The sequence below is a fragment of the Perca fluviatilis genome, chromosome 4 (genome assembly GCF_010015445.1).
Source record: "Perca fluviatilis chromosome 4, GENO_Pfluv_1.0, whole genome shotgun sequence".
Taxonomy (NCBI): domain Eukaryota; kingdom Metazoa; phylum Chordata; class Actinopteri; order Perciformes; family Percidae; genus Perca; species Perca fluviatilis.
In genome coordinates this window covers 29,961,792-29,978,028 of record NC_053115.1, presented here as the reverse complement: position 1 = coordinate 29,978,028, position 16,237 = coordinate 29,961,792, and the positions used below count along the sequence as shown (strand labels likewise).

At 43.0% G+C, this 16,237-nt stretch overlaps 2 protein-coding genes across 3 annotated transcripts in view; one reads left to right on the top strand and one right to left on the bottom strand.

Moving 5' to 3' along the window:
* Positions 1 to 2,037: 2,037 nt before the first annotated feature.
* On the bottom strand, positions 2,038 to 5,536 carry LOC120557186. Of its 2 annotated transcripts, none has more exons than XM_039797286.1 (5): positions 4,538 to 5,536; positions 4,171 to 4,338; positions 3,850 to 4,028; positions 3,411 to 3,654; positions 2,038 to 2,354 (listed from the first exon to the last, which is right to left on the bottom strand). In XM_039797286.1, the coding sequence occupies exons 1-5, from the start codon at positions 5,186 to 5,188 to the stop codon at positions 2,157 to 2,159; spliced, it is 1,440 nt and encodes a 479-aa protein (XP_039653220.1). In that variant the 5' UTR covers positions 5,189 to 5,536; the 3' UTR covers positions 2,038 to 2,156. The 2 variants fall into 2 exon arrangements, with proteins under 2 accessions (XP_039653220.1, XP_039653221.1); XM_039797287.1 differs by having other exon boundaries at positions 4,550 to 5,533.
* A 3,643-nt stretch (positions 5,537 to 9,179) lies between these two features.
* kctd6a (potassium channel tetramerization domain containing 6a) overlaps positions 9,180 to 16,237 on the top strand; it is a 40,512-nt gene continuing 33,454 nt past the window's right edge. Inside the window, exons 1-2 of the mRNA XM_039797285.1 lie at positions 9,180 to 9,320; positions 15,747 to 15,859. Of these exons, the coding sequence (XP_039653219.1) occupies positions 15,833 to 15,859 (27 nt within the window). The 5' untranslated portion in view covers positions 9,180 to 9,320; positions 15,747 to 15,832. The remainder of the gene's footprint in view (positions 9,321 to 15,746; positions 15,860 to 16,237) is intronic.

Below are 16,237 nucleotides of genomic sequence, written 5' to 3'. Positions count from 1 at the left end.
TTTACTTAAAAAGTCAAGATTTTTGACGAAATTGAACTTGATTTTTGACATTTTTCTGAAAGCTCAGATATTAAAAAAAAAAGGTGCTTCATAATCCGGGTCTGAAAACCAAACATACTGTATATGGAAGCCCGTCGTTAGTCAAAGTCGGTTTGAGTGGTTATTTAATGTTTATAGTGTGATTTTTAACCCTCACACGACCAACTCTGTAATCACACAACCATCTCGAGTTGTCAGATGACGTGAACGGGACTTGAACACAGCATGAAGGCCTCAGCATGCTTCGAACAAGCCCATTGAAGCCTAGATTATGTTCTCATGGGTTCACTGTGGCCAACAAACAAAGACAAGAAGGAGAAAAAAAAAAAAAAAGAATAGTGATAAATTCCAGGTCCTTTTTTGTGTGCATCCACTCGGCTCCCAAAAACAGTTAAAACAAACACACAGCTTCAGTCTATAAACAGGAGAAGCCTGAACAGTTTAGAACATCCACAGAGTTCAGAATGAAAATCAAACCATTTTCTGCTCCTGTGAGTTTACGCACTTTACTTTGGGTCAGAATCCTGCCGAGGGACTTCAAACTGAAAGAGCTGCAGCGACTTTTTAACCCTAATCAAGATTCAAAATTAATAGTTTTTAACCTCCTGATAACTTCCATCGTCTGGATCGACAAAAGCAGAACTTGACTCCTGCTGCTGGTCACTCATCTGTAACTAACTAGTAACTGTCAGATATTTAAACATTTACACAGATTTATTGGTGGCTGATGGCTTTTTTTCAAGGCATGTTTTGGGGGTTTCTCAGCCTCTCTGAAGCCAGAGATTTGGCGTTTTCTTCCCATCGTATTTTCTACGTGTACTATTCGCCCTAAAGTGGAGTTTTGTTTCTTTCCCCTCAGAAGGCCACAGGCAATTTGGTAATAACTATATGGAAATATTTTGAGAGTACACATTCCAGTTTTCAAGACGAAAGTTAGCCCCTTACTAGTAGTTTAACTGGGAAGTGTGGAGCTAACAGTTTCAAATCTGCTAAAATCTTCGAATTGAAACATTATTCTGAAAACATGATTTATTGTCTTTAATAAATGCAACTTTATCATATTCAGGTTAAAATGGGGATTTGTTCTCACGAGTCGTTCTTCTTGAAATAACTAAATTATTTTCGTAACGTGCCTTTTTAAACGACATTATTTACGACAAATGTCCAATGTCTTTTATCCCCAAATGGACCTAGGACTCCAATTGTATGTCCCTACAATTAGTACCAAATTGCATAGTTCTGTCCAGAAACCTTCTAAAAACTAGAAAACTTCTGGGAAAAAAAAAAAATGTTACCAAAAAAACATGAATTTTGGAAGCCGCTACCATCGTATGAGAAACAACGACAAAAGAGGAAGTTGGTTGATTTTGAGATCCAGCTAACTCGAGACACACCACCATCAGGGGCACCTTCAATCTCAAAACACAGTACGCGCCGCACAGCAGGTGGTTCAACGACCACCGTTTCGGTTCAAATAAACATTTTCTTGCTACGTTTTGTCGGGGCTGAACGCGTCCCAGGGGTTACACCAATGCAGCTGATCATGTGATCAATCAGCTGTGCGGGTGTTATTAGTCTGACTTTCAGGGGAGCAGTTCTGTGTTGTGAGGCTTTTCTGGGATCAAATTAACTCGTTTCTGGCTCAAACTGATTTTCAACATCAAAATAAGAATTTAAAGTAAAGCCCTCATTGGTTTCCCTCCAGTTACTGATGTCCTACAATTCCCAGAATCCCTTTCAATACCCCCAGAGATGAGGGCGGGACCTCTGTCCCGCACTCTGGAGGTGAGCCTGTCCTTGGGCGAGGCCTACAAAGTCTTAGGGAGCCGATAGGTCAGATCGTCCGACTTCTGAGTGTCCTTTCAGCAGGCCGAGCCTCACCACCACGACCCGCCTCTTCTTCTGCTCCGACCCTTCATCATCATCATCATCCTCCTCCTCCTCCTCCTCCTCCTCTTCATCCACCTCCTCCCTCTCCTTCCGCTTCCCCCTCTCCTTCCTCTTCTCCTCCTTCCTCTGCTTCTTTGCCTTCTTCTTCCTCCTCTTCTTCTCCATCTCTGCCTTTTCCTCCTCTACCTGTTGCACTTCTACCTCTACCGCATCCATTTCTTCCTCCTCTACCGCCATCTCCATTTCCTCGCCTTCTTCCTGATCCTCCTCCTCTTCTTCTTCATCGTCATCGTCGTCTTCCTCCTCTTCCTCATCATCATCATCATCATCTTCTTCTTCCTCCTCCTCCTCCCCTCTTCTTCAATATCCTCTTCCTCCACGTCTGACATCTGTTCTCCTTTCATCTGCCGTCCATTCTGTGTTAGCTGACAGGAAAAGAGCACAAAGTTAAGAAACAAGAATGATGTTCTCATCTCAGAATTGATCATCTCCCAAAGAGTGAAAAACTCTGGTACTTCACAAGAAAAAAAGCAGTAACAATCCTCTCTTAGATATGTATTTTTTTTCTTCTTCTTCTGTCTAACCTGTTATTCATCTTGTGACCCTTAGAAGGTTCAGCGCCCTGGTTTGGGAACCACTAGCCTTAAGGTGCTGAAACACTAGGCAGACGGAAAGAACTAGTGTCGATGAAGGCCGACTGTGTCTTGGCCAAAAAGCACTTGAACACAACACTAAGAGTTCAGTCGACTGCCTACCAACGTTCTGCGCCTGCGTGAGAAGAAATAACTCTCCACTCCGGCAGGCGGCAGTAATCTATTTGGCATTCAAAAAGGAAAACCGCTGTGACGTAAGCGGACAGCGGGAGATGGCTAACCAGACTGTCCATCTCCCGGGCTGTCATCCGTTCTCTCGGCAAAGAATTCTCCCTGCGGTGGGGAAGCATAAAATGAGCCGAAGCATAGTTTCCACTGATCTGGTGATAGCAATGGGTTTTCCTACGCTGTGAAAAAGTGTGTGAATTAAACATTACATTTTTTTAATTTTACTAATTTAGTGGGCGGGCTGGCCAGCTGGCTAGTTAGCTTGCTTGGAGGGTGCCCAGTTCTCAGGCTAGCACCAACCACGGTGCTGAGGGAGAGAGGCCTACAGTCTTTATAATAAGTTTTACGGTATTGGACATTATAGTTTTCTTTTCAGCCAGTCAGAGTGATTCTTCTCACCGACCCCGATTCAACAGGTTAATTCACCGGAGAAAAAAAGCCAATGGGGTCGACTAGTGACGACGACTCCTAAATCAGACAAGCCGTTCGATGAGTACAACTGTATACTTCCTTTACTTTAGATGTTCATTTCATCTTTATTTGCTGTCGTTTTGTCTCCCCCTATTGTTGATGAGATACGGTCTAGCTGCCGCCAGCGTACGTGTAACAAGTTAGTTGTGAGCCCTACACCCCACCAGCACCACCGATCATGATACTCACTGTCTTCTTCTTGCCGTTTCGGAGCCTGTGCAGCAGTAACCTGACCGTGTCTTTGTTCTGACACAGTCCCATGGTGTTGAGGGCGTCCAGGGCAGTGCCAGAGCAGCCCTGCAGGCGTAACTCTGCCCCCAGAGCGGCCTGCAGGAAGTTGTTCTTCCAGATGTTCCTGGTGAAGAGCGGGATGGACAGCGCCAACACGGCCCGGCGCTCCAGCAGAGTCTGGGCCTGGTCCGCCGACATCTGGCTGCACAAAAAAAAAAAAAAAAAGAACAGATACTCATCAGATCGCTGACCCACGCCTTACCAGATTTTGATCCAAGGACCCCATGATGAGGTCTAAGTAGATAATAATAATAATAAAAAATGAAATTAGAATTCCTTGACTTTTTTTAACCTGGCCAATGGCCCGTGTTAAAGCTCTGTGGACTGTGAGACTTACTTGCTGCTCTTAGAGAGAGCGGTGATGTCAGGGAACAGCGCGGTGAGGCAGGTGGTGACGAGTGGAGCTTTGTCCTGGGCCCAGTTCAGACAGCGCCGCCAGGGGAAGGAAGACAGGGGCTTTCTGTTCGACACCTTCTGATGAAAGGGACTGTCTGTCTGCCTCGTCAGCGCCTTCATCTGTACCATCACCAGGACACACATCATGCCGCGGTTACATAACAATGAAGAAACAAGTGCTATGTGCCTTATGAAGCCTTAAAGTTGGATATATTTATCCGGATTAACAGGTTTATCAACCAGGAAGAGCTTCTGTCCTCACCTCCTCTTTCAGCTGTTTGCTCCAGAACTCCATCATGGGCTTCCGGGCGCCTTTGGCGGACCAGAGCATTTTGAAAGCAGACTTGTAGCAGGACTTGCTCACCAGCAGCGCCGCTTTGCTCTTCTTCCCCATCCTGCGACCTCTCTTATTCTTGTCTTTCACCACTGACTGCAGTCACCCAAACCAAGGACAAAAACAGCAAACATCAAACATTAAAACGTCTTAATGGATCCCAAGTGTATGAAACATGACCATATCAATGGTTTGTGTGCAGACTGGTAGCCCTCTGTGTAAATCTGAGGCCTATATGGCAGAATCGCCTGGATTGTGATACCACTGTTATCAATATCGCTATTGTATCACTTACACACACACATACCCGTTTTGTCTGAGGCGGTTTCAGCCACAGAGTCCTCTTCCCGCTCTGTTTGCGTTTGCATTTGTTCCTGATGACCTGTGCACAGGTCTCGCAAAGGAAGGACTTCTCGTTGACTGTGGCGTCTGGGAAGACCCACTGCACAGTCTCCGGGTTGCTGAAGGTGTACACTGCCCTCCGGTTGAACCTGCGGCCCTGCCGCTCGAACTCAAACTTACAGGTGGCGCAGTTCTTGTCCTCCGGCCGCTTAGGACGCCAGCGGCCAATTCCCATTGCAGGAGAGATGGCAGCAACACGTTTAGTCGCATCTACTTCTTGGGGGTCCTCTTCGGTCTTCGGAGGAGAAGACACCTCCACATCATTTCCACCGGGGCAGTCCACTTCGGCACCCACAGCCGGTTCGGGAAGCTCCACCGGCAGGGTGGGCTGCCCTGGCGAGCTATGCTCGGGTTCAGCCGCTGTCGTAAAGCTTTCCTGCGCGGGGACCCCACCGTCAGCCGCCGGTGTAACCGAGGAGGAAGACGCCTCCGTCGAAGTTAAGTTACTGGCCGCAGTGTGGGCATAGTCGTGCTCGTTTGGTTCGGATGGTGGACCAGTTTCATTATCGTTCCCCGCGTTTGTCTCGGCGTTTTCACTCGCCATAATGTATGAAGGCTCTCGGGTTTGAGTCAACAGTCGAAATACGCAGAAAGATAAACTCTGTCAGCGAGCATCACTGCTCTCAGAGCAGCAGGCTAACGGTAAGTTACAAGCTAACACTGAACCCTCCAGAGTAAAAAAAAAAAAAAAAATAAATAGGATTTCCAGGCAGATGTTTCTAAGTTAAACTCTCCTGACCGCTTTAAGCGACGTGTGCAACAAAGTTTTTTGAATATTACAAAGTGGCGGGGACAAAATATAGTCTGTTTTGTAGTATGAATAGTTCCAGAGCAGATTGAAAGAAGAGCTGTGACCAACAGGATGTAGCCACTGATAAACAAAATAGTTTCCGTTTCTGTTAACCGACAGGCTGCCAGCGTCCCCACGTGTTGGGAGGCAGATACTACATGCAAAGCCGGTCTACGGATATATTAGAAGTTCTTTGCTACATGTCTCTTCTTCTTCTTCTTCTTCTTCTTCTTCTTCTTCTTTAGATTTTAACGGCAGTTGGCATCCAAGTCGTTGCATTACTGCCTCCTATTGGTAATTACCCATTACCTATTTATTCACTTCATTACATTCTACTATAACTTCCTAAGTAGTCCAGTGCCTCTCAAAAATGCAAATAAATATTGCCTTCCATTCATGGTAACTCCACTTTCAAGAACATCTGTAAACCTGAGTTCCACTGATCCTAATTTACGTAATCCAGCAAACATGACCCCTCTCTCTCTGCATGACATCAGGACATGCTCCACTGTCTCTATTTCCTCACACAAACTGCAATGTCCAGTCGGATGTTTTCCCAACATAAAAAGTGTACTGTTCAACCTACTATGACCAATTCTCAATTTGCTGATAATTACTTGTTCTTGCCGGTTAAACCCACTGTACCTCACCCCTCCTACTTTATTTTGTATTATATGCAAGTTTCTCCCTTTACTTCCACCATCCCAATAGTGTTGCCACTGTTAGGAAATTTCTTCCCACACAATGCTTTTCCCATCTGATTTTTATAATTTACTATTCAGTTCTACACTTCCCTTCTTGACCACCTCCTTTGCCAATTTATCCACTCGCTCATTACCTGGTATTCCTGCATGTGCAGGGACCCACATGAACACCACAGTTACACCCTGATCAACGAGCCTTGAATTTGTAAACAAAATTTCATACACTACATGTCTCTACAGATAGATGGACGGATGTATGCAGAGCATAGACAGAGCCGTATATCGATGGATGGATGGATGGATGGATGGATGTTTATACACTATGCTATTTTACTAGTATAAAAACTGGTGTAACAATTAAGTCATATTTATTATTTTATTCACATTTATCAAATCTGAACACTTAATTTTAAGTCATATAGGTGTTACATTACCACAGAAAATAAATTCCTACTACTATATTACTATTATTAAGAAAAAGTGTTTTAAGGTCACTCCAAACTTTTTATGACTTTGTATTATGACCTCAGTATTTATAAAATCCTTTTTACTGCTCTGAATATATACAATACACTGATCAGTGGTGTAAACGTAGCAACAATTCAGTTCAATTCAATTTTATTTATAGTATCAAATCATACCAAGGGCTATCTCGAGACACTTTACAGATAGAGTAGATCTAGACCCCACTCTATAATTTACAAAGACCCAACAATTCCAGTAATTCCCACAAGAGCAAGCATTTAGTGTGACAGTGGCGAGGAAAAACTTCCTTTTAGGCAGAACCTTGAATGGTGAGAAAAACTTCCTTTCAGGGAGAAACCTCAGACAGACCCAGGCTCTTGGTGGGCGGTTGTCTGCCGGTGCCGGTTGGGGGTATAATGAACATTGGCAATTATAGTCACAATAAAGATAATGGAACTAGGACTAGAAATAGTAGTTGTTGTAGTAGTTCAGGGCGTAGCAGGGTGTAGTGGGGCACTGTAGGGCGTAGCATGATGTAGCAGGGCACTGCAGGGCGTAGCTGGACGTAGCAGGGCACTGCACGGCATAGCAGGGCACTGCAGGGCATAGCAGGGCGCCTAGCAGGACCACGGCGACACCATGATTTAGGTGCCACCCTAATCCAGGGAAAACTGTGGGGCGAGAAAACATAAGGGCTTAGGGGAACAAGTTCCCCAGAGCTAGGTTTGTAACAAGCATTTGCTCACAGATGAAAAGAGAGAGGAGAGAGGAGCTCAGTGTGTCAAAGGAAGTCCCCCGGAAGTCTAAAACTATAACAGCATAGCTAAGAGCTGCAGAGAAGCAGAGATAGGGAGGGGGCGCGCCGTGACTGTGGCTACACACTTTCCCCCGCCGGTCTAGGCGAATGCTGCAACTCCTTACTCCCTAAATATAGGCTTTCTATGAAGAGAAGCAGAGATAGGGAGGGGGCGCACCATGACTGTGGCTACACACCCTCCCCTGGTGGTTGAGGCGAATGCTGCAACTCCTCACTCCCTAACCATGAGCTTTATCAAAGAGGAGAGTTTTAAGTTTACTCTTAAATGTGGTGAGGGTGTGTGCCCCCCGAGTCCAGACTGGGAGCTGGATCCACAGGAGAGGAGCCTGATAGCTAAAGGCACAGGCTCACATTCTACTTTTAGAGACTCTAGGAACTACAAGTAACTCTGCTTTCTGGGAGTGCAGTGCTCTAGTGGGACAATAAGGTACTATGAGCTCTTCAAGATATGATGGTGCCTGACCATTTAGAGCTTTGTAGGTCAGGAGAAGGATTTTAAATTAAATCCTGGATTTTACAGGAAGCCAATGCAGAGAAGCTAATACAGGAGAAATATGATCTCTTTTCTTAGTTCTTGTCAGCACACGCGCTGCAGCATTCTGGATCAGCTGGAGAATCTTAAGGGACTTATTCCTGATAGTAAGGAATGCAGCACTCAGATCTAGTAAGAAAAGTATGGAGACAAGTCCTTGGTCTTAAGCAGTTAGAAGGTCATTAGTAATTTTCACCAGTGCCGTCTCTGTGCCATGATGCATTCTAAATCCTGACGGAAAATCCTCAAATAAACTACTGCTATGTAGAAAGTCACACAACTGATTAGTGACTACCTTCTCAAGGATCTTGGAGAGAAAGGGAAGATTTGATATAGGTCTATAGTTAGCTAAGACCTCAGGATCGAGGGTGGGTTTTTTCAGAAGAGGTTTTATCACAGCTACTTTAAATGTCTGCATAACATAACCTGTTAATAAAGTAATATTGATCATATATAGTAATTAAGTGTTAACCAAGGGGACACCACCAACACCACTGTGTAAAAATAATCTGAAGTCCTGTATGTATGTATTGTATTTAATTCAATAACAAAAGTATTAGCATTAAAAATAGTGCAAAAGTAAGAGAGCTCATTCATCAGAATGGCCCATTTCAGAATTATACTATTGGATTAGTTATGCATTAACATGTTCAACACATTAATATTGCAGCTGGTAAAGGTGGAGCTCATTTTAATTACCTTATACACTATTGGGTAACTAATCTATAATAATGTATTAGTTTATTTGTATTTGGTATTAATAATCTACATAAGTAGGCCTAACTGTAAATGCAATGCAGTAGGATACTACTAACTATGCGCAGGAACTAACGCCCCATAATATCAACGGGCAAAGTAGCCTACCTTGGTTTCCACATCGCAGTGGGTAGAAGAAGTAAAAAGTATTCAAACATTGCAGGTAAAATCTTGTTAAAAAAATAATAATAATGGAATACTACTCAAAGCTTGACTGACTCAATTGTGTAGAGAAAAAAAAATCACAGGATGCTATATTTTGCTTTCTCATTACAGTTCACACAAACACACAAGTACATTAGCTGGAATGCACTGACACTGACTGTAATACATTTATTTTGTATTATTCTCATCTATAAAGTAACGGACATAGAAATGAAATTGATCAGTCCATCATCAAATCAATTTTATTTCTATGGTAGGCTAACGACAAATTTTTCTATTTGTTCTTATTTTGATAGGTCCTACCGGAAGTGTCCTCACATTTGAAAGAACTGTAGCTTGCTAACTGGTGGACGTAAATGGACAGGTTAACGTTAGATAGCTTGGAGCTGGTTTGGAGCTTTTACCTCCCCCTGTGTGTCGCGGTGAGCAGTGATGGAGCAGTTATAGGTAAGACCGGACGGACTTTTAACATTTTATTTAACCTGTCAAACTGTGTCTGTGACGTCTTTGCATAAACACCACGTTAACTAACGTTTGCTACCGTGCTAACTGCAATTATAATGGCAGCGAGACACCGAGACGCTTCATTAGAACGGAGAGGGAAGGGGAATCATCACACACAGTACACCACAGGTTATTAACTCAGGTGTTTCAATTATGATCATTCATGTATAAACATTATGTGGCAAAATAGTATAAACGTTTACTGTATGACGCACGCACCTCTAACATGACCACATTTAAATAATCTGACAGCTGCACAAGATCACTGGTGGCAGAAGTAACGTGACTTTAATTTTATATCTGTTCCCAGTGTAGAAATACTAGCTATGTTAGTTGCATTACAATCTCAATTAATTAAAAGTACGTAAGTATTGGTATCAAAATATACTTCTGATATGGCCAATTTCTATTAATAATAAAGAATATTTACCAGCCGCGACAGCGACACGCTGGTATTGTTTTCTCTCTCTCTCTCTCTCTCTCTCTCTCTCTCTCTCTCTCTCTCTCTCTCTCTCTCTGTGTGTTTGTGTGTGTGTGTCATCATGGCATAATGGGGCCCTGGATACTTACTGTTGGGTCCATATATGGTCCCTGCATGTAAAATAGTGGATTTAGCATATATGACGTCACCCATTGGTTTTTGGACTGCCATTTTAATAGTGCGGTCTGCTGTATTTTGTCCCTACAAACAGCGTAAAAACACGTCAATAGATATATGTTGGACAGTAGGCCTAGTTTGTGTGACTGATTTAGTGAGACACAATTAAGACAGAAGTGCTAATAAACTCAATCTTACTACAGCGTTCACTACTTAACTGTTGATGCATGGAGCAGCTGTCTTGGTTGGGCGATTTTCCGAACGAGTCGGAAATCCGAGGTGTAGATTTTCCAACCAGCGGCGGCGCCAGGGAGGGTCTAGGGTGTGCTGTAGCTACCCATAGGATTGCCATAGCACCCCCTTAGCATCCCCAAGAAATTGCTGTGGTTGATTTATAAATAAATAAAAAATCGTTAATGTGTAAATAGTATAATTTATATTTTGAAAATGAATAAATACATTAATAAAACAAACCGATAATTTTTAGGATAAAAAAACACAGGTGATCGTATTCGGCCAAAGGGTGCAGCACCCAGCACCGCAGCACACATTGAACTTTTGACCTTACTTCCGCATTAACGTATTCACACAGAAGAAGAAGAGCTCAATATTTGGAGCCGTTAGGATTAGAGAAGTGAGTTTAACGCTAGCAATTATACATTATAACGATCGTGTGGGGAAAAAAAAAAAAAAAAGAGAAAAAAGGGAGAGGGAGAACCAAAACACAAAAAAAAAGAAGAGGGGGGGGGGGGGGGGGGGGGGCGCCGCCCGGGGGGGCGGGGCCCCCCCCGGGGGGGGGACACCCCCCCCGCGCCGCAAAAAAAAAAAAAAACAGGGGGACCCCACACGCGGCACAGTGGTGAGTCAGCAGATAGGGGTCCATATAAGAACTTTACTCTTATCTCTGTCTCGTAGAAGAGCATTACAGTAATAAACATGTGTTTTACAGAAATGTGAATAAATGGATCACCGAATCTAAAGTTATACAGCGCACTGGACATCGGTTTATTTTTAGTCCAGAAAACGTGTTCGCCCTCTGTGGCTTATTTAGATATATTAAGATATGACTACAGTATTTTGACCATATGTGCAAATGTGAAAACTGTGTGAGGATATGCGCGTGCGTGTTTATGTGTGTGCTTGGCTGTGTGTGGTGTATTTGGCCTGCTGCATTAATCTTCTGAGCCAATGTATGAGAGCTGCAGTAATGATTGTTTGAACCCGGCTTGTTGGCTGGTATTTGAAATATGTTTGGTGGGCTAATCAGAGTTCTATGGTGCTGTTGTATCGGCAACTTTAAATCAATCTCTCTCGTTCACTCGTTAAGTAAACCGCGGTGGAGGTGGGTGGGCATCTGCGCGAGTGTGTGTGTAACGTTAGCCTATTTGTGTCAAGGGAAACTCAAAATTTCAGAGCACCCTCACTGAAACGTCCAGCAACCCCAAAGCACCAGCAAAAGAAAATCTCTGGCGCCGCCACTGTTTCCAACCTTTGGAAGCCAGTCAACCAGTGGAGATTTATCGGTGGGTAAATGTGGACCTCTGGGTACTGCCACCATTTATCTGCATGTAACGTTACGGCAGTACAGAAAATCTGCAAACTTTTCCGCTAGCGATAGCTAGCTAGCTTGGTTGGCATAATGCTGAACAAGACATTTTTAGGTGGCCAAATGTTCCAATTAACTCTGATGAAGTGAAAACACACAGTGAGAGGGTCAACATTTAAGATTAAAACACGAACAAAACCCAGAAACAAGTTCAAAGCTATTGTATACAGTGCCATGGTTAGCATGTTAAGCCTCTGTCCTGATTATCAGGTTAGCGTGTAGCCATGACTCTAAAGCATCCCCTGCTATATCGTCATTTTAAATTAATGGAACCATAATTAAGTAAATGAACATCATGGTGATTTAAAAAGACTTGAAAGTAGCAATTGAAGCCATGAACTCATTAATGTTGTTGTAATGAAATGTTTATTGAGGTAATAAATCAAGTGAGAAGTAGTGTCATTTTCCCATACACTTCTGTAGTATAGTAACCAACTTTTTCTACAACCAGCGGAGTTGCCCCTTAATGGAAATTTAGATAGGTTTAAGATACTTCTGCATTGCTTCACTTTTCAGGCCAGGAAGCTTCGGACATTATTTTTTACAGTCTATGAGCGGGTCCTACCACCAAGGCGGATTTGTTTATATTTCTGTCTGTCTGTTGCCAGTTTTGGCACTGTGATAGCGTCATAACGATGCAAGATGCAGTCATGATGAAACATTACAGGTGAGTAGTTAAGATCCCAATGAAGGTCGAGTTTAGGGTTGAGTACTGTTCACATTTTTACCGATACTGGTAAAAATTACCCAACGGTAAATTTTTTTTGGTACTCTCTGTCATAACAAAAAATGATAATAAAATAATTCCAACCTCTTTATCCAATTTATTTCAGTGTTTCCTCTATGTTGATTTTGTAGTGGCGGCCCACCATGGCAAAATGTCTGCCAATCACGGTATCAGAAATAGGGCTGTACAAAAAATGTAGTCGGTTGCCTTTTAAATGATCCTGCCGACATAATGCACCCCCTCGTTGGCTGCCGCTCACATTGCAATTTAACAACAAGTAGAACTATTCAGAGGTTATTGGGCCCATCCAGTTTAACTCCACATACTGTTGTGTGGATGTAGTTTATTGTCAAAACGTTTGCTTTCTTCCGAGTCGACTATTAAACCAACAGCTCCACCAAAAACTTCACCGCGGTGGGTCCAATTCATTTTGTACACCTTTTCTAGATGTTAAGTGCCCTATAGTTCCTCAAAAAAAAAAGTTCAATCACAACTGGGGGTTGTTCAGACAACCCTGCCCTCACTGTTAAAAGAAATCCTAAAGGAAACACTGTTTTTAGAACATTACACACCACACAAAATAAAACACCTCCCTCTCCCCTCCCAAACCTGTCCCTCCAACCTATTAAATCAAATAAATGTTCCTCTACACTGTAACTTTTATTCTTGTATTTGTATATTATTTTATTTTTTATTTTCTATCTCTTTGCAGTTGCTGTTTATTGTTTAATGTAAAACACTTTGAATTGCCTTCTTGCTGAAATGTGCTATAGAAATAAAGTTGGCTTGCCTTACAACCTCCAGCCTGTCAGTCTGTCACCAGGGAATAGAGAACAGTGCTGTGACTTTCTGTCTCAGAGCAAGAGTAGTTAACTGCACCGCGACCGCTTTCGCCTCACCATTAGGCTATATAACATTGCATGGGAACGCTGACTGCATGACGTTTTGAAAAGTGTTACCACAATTCACACTGTGACTTAAAGATGCAGTAGGTAAGTCTTATAAAACTAACTTTCTGTCATATTTGCTGAAACTGACCCTATGTTCCAGTAGAACCACATGAATTAGGTAAAATAAAAAAAAAACAGCTCCTCTGGCACCTCCTACAGCCTGTAGTGCCATTGGAAAAATTCCACCGCTCCCGGTTGATTTTCTCCAATCAGGGCCACAAGGGGTTTCTATCTGCCTGTCAATCACTGCTCAGGCACGTACACGCATATAGCGTTCTCCCCTCCCCGCGCACGAGCTGCAGAAAGGTTTTCCAAAACTCCGGTGAATATTGGAGTGGCTTTTCAGAGGTGGCGTGAGCTGCGGGATTTTAAAGATCTCAAGAACGATGCAGACGTTTCGACCAGGTACATCTTCGATAGGTAATCATATTTACGCGATTTATTCGTTTATCGCGTCCACTTGGTTATTAGTAGTCATAAGTCCACAAAGCTACGTTGGTGAGGATGATCGTAACGTTTGCACAGTGGTCGGGTCTGATATGATGCTGAAATGGCTAACGGTAGCCTGCTAGTTAGCATCGTTTTACTGTTGGTGAGTAAAGTTAACGTTGTGTTAGTGTTTAGTTATTGAACATGTTGTCTGACATGCCTAGGCAGTTCTGTTAATAAAATAATTCAAACTCCGTTGTGTGGGAGGGGCTTAGGAGACGGTTTGTGCTGCAGCAGAAAGGGGGGAGGGACTGAGAAGTTGTTGATGTTCAAATTTGTTGGCGAAGTCCTGGATCTTCACAATCTTACCTACTGCAGCTTTAAACAAACTGCAGAGGCAACGTAATTTCGCTCCGTCTGCACCGCACCTCTGCTAGTGTATCGGAGCCACACTCTCCGTCACACATGAAGAGAGGACGGATGAGCTTGCAGTAGGGCTTTGACTTTTGCCCAAAAATCATATTTGAAGTTTGTTTGTTTATTAATATTAATATTCAAATATATTCTAATATTTATTAATAATATTTTGACCATTCAATTCCTTCAGTAAGACCTATATTTTTTATCAAACTTAAGTTGTATATGTTCTGTCCACCAGAGGGCAGTGTATCAGTCAATGTCAATAGGCAGACAATGTTTTCAGAAGAAAAACGCAATTATTAAAAGTCAGACCCTGGATTAAACACAAACACTATGCTTTCGACAGGAAGGAGGAGCTTTCACCGTAGCCTACGTAAGTGGTCTGATGTTTATACCTGTGTGTGTGTGTGTGTGTGTGTGTGTGTGTGTGTGTGTGTGTGTGTGTGTGTGTGTGTGTGTGTGTGTGTGTGTGTGTGTGTGTGTGGGGGTGGGGGGAGTGTTTGTTTGAGTGAGAGAGTGACGGTGATTACCGGTAGCTTCAGAGCGAGTAGCAACTCTAGAGTCATAGTGAGAGGAACAAAGTGTCTCCCCTGTTCTTTCTGACCACGGTGAGACATCTGGAGCAGGAAAAGTTAACCCACTCCTTGATTTCACGTTGTTTATGGAGAAGGACAACCAGGAAATGAGTCAGGGGGAAATGCAAGCCACGGCCGAGTGAAGTGCGTCGCCGCGACGTGTAGTTACATTTTGAAATGCGTGAAAAAGCCTCGGAATCTGAATTGAAAACAACGTTAACAAGCAAACACATTTACAAAAAATAATGCCCATAACAGGTTTGAATATTAAGAGCTGCCTAATATTTGTTTGAATATCATTATTATTTTTTAAATATTTGAATTATATTCGAATAACGTTTCATAAGTTTCGGAGTCAAAGCCCTAGCTTGCGGTTCGCCCCCTAGTGACTCACTGCAGTGTAGATCCGTGCCGACGTGGGCCAAAAATACACATCAAATACTGTATATTTTTCCCAAAGATTTTTGTCATTTTAGGTAGTTCTTATTACTAGTTGCTAGTTTTGCATTGCCAGACCTTACTCCACAGCACTGGAGTAAGGTCTGGCTCTACCGCACATACATTACAGGATAGGAGATAGATTGTTTGCATTTAGCTGGATACATGGTTAAACATAATTTGTATCGCTGTGTGTAACGTTACTTAATCCACAGCAATCCTGCCACAATCAGTCCCAAAATGTCCCAGTTGGATAAAAAATGCCGTAACTTTAAACATATTCTTTGTAAATCTTTACAATCATTCCCATAAAGAACCAAGCAGGCCTGCCTTGTTGCACGATCAAAATTTTCTTAAAAACTTGCCATGTTTAGCATGCAGCTTGCTAGCTCGAAGATTGTAGTTGTTTCCGCCAACACAGAGAGTAGAAGGTGAATCCAGTAACTATAAGAAACAAAGTCCACACTTACTCAGGTTGTTTATCACTGGCTGGCAGTTTGTGGAAAAAATCAGGGACACAAGACTAATCAGCCAGATGATGCCTGGACCATGGCAACACAGCATCAGCTGGCCATTTATCTCCTTGGCAACCATCTAACAAGCAGCTGTTTTTCTTCTTGTTGCAGGTGTTGGTGGAAACAGAGAGAGAGATGGTCCCTTAACAGTCTGACCTGAAGAAAAACAACAGTCAGCCAGCAGTCCAAAGCTGCAAATGGAGAATGGAGACCTGGGTCACATGGTGTGTGTGTGTGTGTGTGTGTGTGTGTGTGTGTGTGTGTGTGTGTGTGTGTGTGTGTGTGTGTGTGTGTGAAATAGTGGACGTAGCATCTATGACGTCACCCATTACTTTTTGCACTGCCATTTTAATAAAAGTAAAGTGCGTTCCGTTCCGTCCTGTATTTTGTGCATACAAACCGCGTAATGTCCACAAAAATAAGTTGGACAGTAGCGTGTGTATGACTGATTTCCGTCCGTTCCTAAAACTCTGAATTTTACAATGACTTTAACAAGGAAACCATCACATCATGGCATATAATGAGCGATAACCAGTAGCAGTGTTTCCCACAGATTAGAAAGCAATTTGTTGCGTGGGGGGTGGGGGTGGTGAGAGATACTT